The sequence below is a fragment of the Bos javanicus genome, chromosome 4 (assembly GCF_032452875.1).
Source record: "Bos javanicus breed banteng chromosome 4, ARS-OSU_banteng_1.0, whole genome shotgun sequence".
NCBI classification, from domain to species: domain Eukaryota; kingdom Metazoa; phylum Chordata; class Mammalia; order Artiodactyla; family Bovidae; genus Bos; species Bos javanicus.
The window spans coordinates 108,123,080-108,130,716 of NC_083871.1; the positions used below are offsets into that span (position 1 = coordinate 108,123,080).

Consider the following 7,637-nt stretch of genomic DNA (forward strand, 5'->3'; position numbering starts at 1 on the left):
GTATAAATTTTCAGTTGTAGGTCTAGGGATGTAATTTATTATACAATATGATGAATATAATTAATACTGCTGTATGTTATCTCTGAAAACTAACAGAGAAAATCCAAAAGTGCTCACAAGGAAAAATAATTTTTTTCTTTTATTCTGCATCTGTATGAAATTATGGATGCTCAATAAACTTATTGCGGTAATCACTGCATGATATATGCAAGTCAAAGGATTATACTGTATGCCTTAAACTTTGAAGTGTTATGTCAGTTATAACTCACTACAACTAGAAAAAAATGGGTAGAATAAATATAACAAAACGTTCCCCCAAAATAATTTATCCCTTGTCTATATATGTTGAGATCTAGGCTTAGACAGACATGAGACATCAGGACCTTTTTAGATTCCTTGTAAGCATTTTCCCCATCCTGGTCAAATGTGCAGCCTTTTAGTTTCCCAGCAATGTCTTGGAGCTATTCAATTCACTTTTATTTCCAAATCATCTTATTTCCTGTTTTTCCACTCACAGTTAGTCTATACTTTCTCCAACTTTTATTCCTTGTCTCATGTGGCCAGCAATGCGAGAGACTCGAGTTGGATCCCTGGGTCAGGAAGACCCCCTGGAGAAGGGAATGGCAACCCACTCCAGTATTCTTGCCTGGAGAATCCCATGGACAGAGGAGCCTGAAGGGCTACTGTCCATGGGGTCACACGAGAGTCAAACATGACTTAGCCACTAACCCTTTCACTTTTTTCAGTGGCAGCAGCTGATACTTTTGCCTTTAAAGGCTTTTAACAAGTGCCTTCCGCATAGCTGCATCAGCCCTGGGAGAATTTTTGAGTTAGTCAAAATAAGGGCAAGTTCTTTGAGATGATCCTTCAAGGCCTTCTATTCCTCAGCAGCTTTTTCAACATCATTTCCTAATGTGATTGAGTGGTGGTCCTTCATGTTTGCCCAACTGTATTGTTTGGGAGTAATCTGGTTATAGTCTTCTTATGTAGGCTTTTCTTCTGGATAAGGCACTGACATGGTGAAAGAACAAAACGACCTTATAGTATGTAACAGATAAATATATTCATAGAATAACCTCAGATACTAGAAAACAGAACTCTGGTAATAATTACAGTAAACTTTTTGCTTTGAAATAGGTAAGAGTTTTGCAATATAGTTATTTCTTACCAAAATTTTTCTATGCTGTCATCCAGTATGGATAATTATTAGACTCAGGATTATTGTTTTGATAGAAGTAATTGTCCTACTAAAAATAGGATAGGGTGAGTGCCAATTTCACTGACTAGGGTTGGAGAAATAGTTTAAAACTCCCTAGCTCAGTTACTAGACTGCCCAACCGAGAATAGCATATCTTTATCATTCATACCATCTTTTCCTGAGCTGCTGTTATTTTAATGACAATTGGAAAGGAGACATTTTATTTAGACTATCTTAAAATAGATAGGTAGACAGAATAATAGGTAGGTAGCTGGGTAGAAAGAAGAACGAAAGGAAGCATGGAAGGAAAAAGGAAGAGAGGGAGGAAGGAAGAGGTGAAGGAAAGGGAAGGCAGAAAGGAAGGAGTAGATTTGACCAAGAACTTCCATGTCCTAGAATTTTGTATAAGAAAACAAGTTTACACAAAGAATGTATCAGATTTAGACACTGTAGCATTACCTGGCATACAACCTAGTCAGAAGGTAATATACTAAATAAAATAATGTGTAATAAAATAGTGTATGACTGTTTAGAGTATGTTGCAGAGAAATATTTGTCATGGAAAACAGACATGACGTTATTCTTAATGAAAGAAATAGATAAGGAATATTGCTCATATAATTTTAATTACATATGTAAAATTTATGTATAGCTAATAATGGAAAACAGTATATACAGATTATTAGCAATGATTACTTTTATCTGTGTGTTTCATTTAGGTATTATTTCTTAGCATCTTATCCAATTTCATGTTTTTCTATGAGACTTAAGAAAACTTGATGTCAAAATTTGTTAAGGTTGAAAGAAGAAGGAACTTCAAAATTATGGATTAATAACTTTATAATGGAAATAACTTGGAGAGAACATCGTGACCTAGTAATCCACATGAAGATCACCATGTTCAAATTAACATTATCTGTGTATTAATGGAAAGCATTAAAATAACATTTTTTTCTTTCAAAAATTTTAATTTCAACAAAATATGGAGAATCAGTGGAAAACAACAATTGAGAAACATTATACAAAATAAGAGCTCAGAAGTATGAAAGTCAAGGCAAGAAAGACTAAGTACTTAAGATTACAGGAAATGAGTATGATACGTGATATTGGATTTGAACTTTAGACTAAGAGGCAGAAAATGCTGTACTTAGAATAGTGACTCATGTTAAAGTTATGTCTCCAGATTTTTGGTAATCATATTGAAAACAGACTAGTGACTATGCATGTTATGGAGAAAAAATTCAAAAGTTTGGGAAAAAATTGTCAATATGTGATTATGGTAGCATTTTACTCGTATGTGATCTACAAAGAATTAATATTATACAGAAAAAAGATATCATAAAGCAAACGTGAAGAATTGGTGAAATGTATATATGAATATTGTTTATGATCCCTGATACTTGTCTAAAAATTTGAATTACTACACATTAAATAGTAAAAAATAAATAAATACGGCGAGGAAACATTGGAAGAAAAAAACTCAGTGATGTAGTAACAACATGAGCTTCCTCTGAATTCACTTCACATAAATAATTCCTATCTTCTTTGCTATCCAGCCCTGACCTTCCCATCACACTTCAGTCCTTTACAGACTGTCACTGGCAATGGAGGGCAACCAATCACAGATCACAGAATTCATCCTGGTGGGATTCCAGCTCAGTGAAGACTTGGAGTTGCTCCTCTTTGGTATCTTCTCCCTGTTATATATGTTCAACCTGCTGGCAAATGGCATGATCTTGGGACTCATTTGGTTTGACCCCAGGCTGCACTCCCCCATGTACTTCTTCCTTTCCCACTTGGGCCTCATTGACATATTCTATGCTTCCAGCAATTTGCCCAATCTGCTGGCAAATCTAGCAAAACACAAGAAAACCATCTCCTTTGTCCCATGCAATTTGCAGATGCTTCTCATATTGAGTTTTGGTTCTGTAGAGTGTCTGATTTTGTTGGCAATGTCCTATGACAGGTATGTGGCGATCTGCCATCCCCTCCAGTACACGGTCATCATGAATTGGAGAGTGTGCTCCATCCTGGCCATTGCTTGCTGGGTGTGTGGATTTGCCCTGGCCCTGGTCCAAGTAATTCTCTTGTTAAGATTACCCTTCTGTGGTCCGCAGAAGGTGAACCACTTTTTCTGTGAAATTCGCTCTGTCCTCAAATTGGCCTGTGGTGACATCTGGATCAATGAAATGTTTCTCTTTGCTGATGCTGCTCTTATCTTAGTTGGGCCCCTCTCCCTGATCTTGGTCTCCTATATGCATATTCTCTGGGCCATCCTGAAGATCCAGTCAAAGGAGGGCCGCAAGAAAGCCTTCTCCACCTGCTCCTCCCACCTCTGTGTGGTTGGGTTCTACTTTGGCTTAGTCATGATCGTTTACATGGTTCCTGACAACAGTCAACGAGAACACCTGAAGATCCTTTTCCTGTTTTATAGTCTTTTCAACCCATTGCTGAACCCTCTTGTCTACAGTGTCAGGAATGCTCAAGTGAAGGCTGCCTTCCACAGAGTACTGCAGAAGAGGACAATGTGAAGGAGGGTCCAGTTTTGGTTCAGTGCATTCTTTTCCCTTCAGAGATGTGATTGCTGGTGCAAGAAAACTCAAAATTCACCAGAAAGTGACATGGTTTAATGAAGAGCATTACTCCAGAGTAACATCAGCATGATGGAAGACTAGGAATCCCTAAGCCTCCATTCCTCCATGGAGACAAGAACATATAGACCTAATTTCCTTTGTGGAAACATGGAAGTTAGATAATAGTGGCAACATTCCAGAAAAGCACAATACCAAGAAGAAATACAGTAAGCATTCAGGCAAGTTTATGCTGTTTTAGCCTCCATACCTACTTCCCTTTCCTGGCAGTGTGTCAATATCAGGAGAAGATCTCCAACTCCCAACACTCCCTCAAAGGGGGAAAAGAAGAATGGATCATGTAGACTATTTTTGAGTTTCCAGGGAATGGTTTGAGATTTGTTAGTTGTCTTGCCTGACTCAGAGCACCGATGGGAATGCCAGTGTGGACTCCTGATTGGGATCTCTGAGAAAGATGGCAAGCACCAAGCTTTCTACAGCTGTATAGGGATATTTTGGATTTTCACAGTTCTCATAAATCTGAACTGGTATCTCATTCTTGTTTTCAAATGAAATTCCTTGATGACATGTAATGTTGAATTTTTTAGCAGTTGTTTCCTTGCTATCTGTATATCTTCCTTGGTGAGATGTCTCTTTACATCTTTTCCCCATTGTTATGTAATAAACTTTACTTTTTAGAGCAATTTCAGAGACACTGAAAAATTGAGTGGAAGTTGCAGACTCCCTGTTTGGCACTCTGCTTCCAAATATGTATCAGATCAGATCAGATCAGTCACTCAGTCGTGTCCAACTCTTTGCGACCCCATGAATCGCAGCATGCCAGGCCTCCCTGTCCATCACCAACTCCCGGAGTTCATTCAGACTCACTTCCATCGAGTCAGTGATGCCATCCAGCCATCTCATCCTCTGTCGTCCCCTTCTCCTCCTGCCCCCAATCCCTCCCAGCATCAGAGTCTTTTCCAGTGAGTCAACTCTTCGCATGAGGTGGCCAAAGTACTAGAGTTTCAGCTTTAGCGTCATTCCTTCCAAAGAAATCCCAGGGCTGATCTCCTTCAGGATGGACTGGTTGAATCTCCTTGCAGTCCAAGGGACTCTCAAGAGTCTTCTCCAACACCACAGCTCAAAAGCATCAATTCTTCGGTGCTCAGCCTTCTTCACAGTCCAACTCTCATATCCATACATGACCACAGGAAAAACCATAGCCTTGACTAGACGGACCTTTGTTGGCAAAGTAATGTCTCTGCTTTTCAATATGCTATCTAGGTTGGTCATAACTTTCCTTCCAAAGAGTAAGCGTCTTTTAATTTCATGGCTGCAGTCACCATCTGTAGTAATTTTGGAGCCCAGAAAAATAAAGTCTGACACTGTTTCCACTGTTTCCCCATCTATTTCCCATGAAGTGGTGGGACCGGATGCCATGATCTTCGTTTTCTGAATGTTGAGCTTTAAGCCAACTTTTTCACTCTCCACTTTCGCTTTCATCAAGAGACTTTTTAGTTCCTCTTCACTTTCTGCCATAAAGGTGGTGTCATCTGCATATCTGAGGTTATTGATATTTCTCCCAGCAATCTTGATTCCAGCTTGTGTTTCTTCCAGCCCAGCATTTCTCATGATGTACCCTGCATATAAGTTAAATAAACAGGGTGACAATATACAGCCTTGACAAACTCCTTTTCCTATTTGGAACCAGTCTGTTGTTCCATGTCCAGTTCTAACTGTTGCTTCCTGACCTGAATACAAATTTCTCAAGAGGCAGATCAGGTGGTCTAGTATTCCCATCTCTTTCAGAATTTTCCACAGTTTATTGTGATCGCCTCCCCTGTTATCAATATCCCCCTTCAGAGTGGCACATTTGTTATTCACACACCTATATTAGCACATCATCATCACCCAAAGTCCATAATGTACATTTGAACTCACTCATAGTGTTGTATATTCTGTGTGTTTGCATGGGTGTATAAGTATGTACATCTACCATTATATTATCATACACAGTATTTTCACTGCCCTAAACAATTACCTCTTCCTTCCTCCCTTCTTGCAAATCTCTGGCAACTACTCATCGCTTAATTCCCTCCAGAAAAAAAGAAAAAAGATAGTCACTCAATCATGTTCTACTCTTTGTGACCCCATGGACTGTAGCCCACCAGGCTCCTCTGTCCATGGAATTCTCCAGGCAAGAGTGCTCGAGTAGGTAGCCATTTCCTTCTCTAGGGGATCTTCCCAGCCTAAGTATCAAACCCGGGTCTCCTGCATGGCAACCAGATTCTTTACCATCTAAGACATCAGAGAAGCCCAGTTCCCTCCATAGTTTTGGCTTTCCCAAATATCATACGGTAGGAAAAATATGTAATTTTTTTTCACATTGGTTCCCTTCACTCAACTGTACATATCTGTTTCCTCTGTCTTTATTTTTGCTTGATAGTTCATTTCATTTTCATGCAGAATGTATTTCCTTTGTCTGAATGCACCATGTTTTATTTATCCATTTACCTACCAAACAACATCTTGATTACTTCCAGATTTAAGCAATTATGAATAAAGTTACTTTAAACATCTCTGTGCAGGTTTTTGTGTTAACATAAATTTCATATCCTTTGGATAAATACCAGGCAGTGCAATTGGTAGATCCTGTTGTTAAGAGGAAGCTTAGTTTTTGAGAAAATGTGAAAATTTCAAAGTGACTATATGATATTCTTGAATGAAAATGAATTTTCTTCAGCAATATATGAAAGTTCCTATTGATTCACACACTAGTCATTATTGGGTGCTGTCAATTTTCTGGATTTTAGCCATTCTACTAAGTGTATAATGATATTTCATCGTTTCACTTTGTATTTTCCTGATGACAGAGATATGGAGTATCTTTTCATCTGTTATTTACCATCTGTCTGTCTGTCTTTGAAAGATGCCTGTTAGGATTTTTGGCTCATTTTTAAATAGAGTTGCTTGTTTTCTTACTATTTTGTTTTAAGAGTTCTTTGTATATTTCAGAATCAAATTATTGTTGCTATATGCACAAAGATTTTCCTCCATTCTACAGCTTGAGTTTTTATATTCTTACCAGTGTCTTTCACAGAGCAAGAATTTGTCTTCTGATCACTATTTGTTTCTATTATCAATTTTTCATTGATGTATAATTTATTTACAGTGTGTTTCTACTGTACAGAAAGGTGATTCAGTCACACATATGTATATATATATGTACACTCTTTTTTCTATATTTTCCATTATGGTTTACCATGCAATATTGAATACAGTTCCCTGCGCTATACAGTAAGACCTTGTTGTTTATCCATTCTATATATAATAGTTTTCAACTGCTAACCCCCAAATCCCATCTTATCCTTCCCCCATCCTTCTTCCCCTCGGCAACCATAAATCTTTTTTCTATATCTGAGAGTCTGTTTCTGTTTTGTAGTTTGTTTCATTTGTGCCCTATTTTAGATTCCACATATAAGTGAGACTGTATTGTATTTGTTTTTCTCTTTCTGACTTACTTCACTTAGTATGATAATCTCCAAGTCCTTCCATGTTGCTGTAAATGGCATTATTTCATTCTATTTATTGCTCCATATTACTTTGCCAACAAAGGTCCATCTAGTCAGGGCTATGGTTTTTCCTGTGGTCATGTATGGATATGAGAGTTCAACTGTGAAGAAAGCTGAGTGCCGAAGAATTGATGCTTTTGAACTGTGGTGTTGGAGAAGACGCTTGAGAGTCCCTTGGACTGCAAGGAGATCCAACCAGTCCATTTTAAAGGATATCAGCCCTGGGTGTTCTTTGGAAGGAATGATGCTAAAGCTGAAACTCCAGTGCTTTGGCCACTTCATGTGAAGAGCTGACTC

General features: G+C 38.2%; 1 protein-coding gene across 1 annotated transcript; it reads left to right on the plus strand.

Annotated features, from left to right (window-relative positions):
- Positions 1-2,802: 2,802 nt before the first annotated feature.
- Positions 2,803-3,729, plus strand: LOC133246874 (olfactory receptor 2A2-like). Its single transcript, XM_061415451.1, has one exon. It carries the CDS (start codon positions 2,803-2,805, stop codon positions 3,727-3,729), a length of 927 nt encoding a protein of 308 aa, XP_061271435.1.
- The last annotated feature ends 3,908 nt before the right edge of the window (positions 3,730-7,637 follow it).

What these genes read in the sequence shown, in the direction of transcription:
- LOC133246874 (XM_061415451.1), top strand. Translation starts at nt 2,803, where the DNA reads ATGGAGGGCAACCAATCACAGATCACAGAATTCATCCTGGTGGGATTC.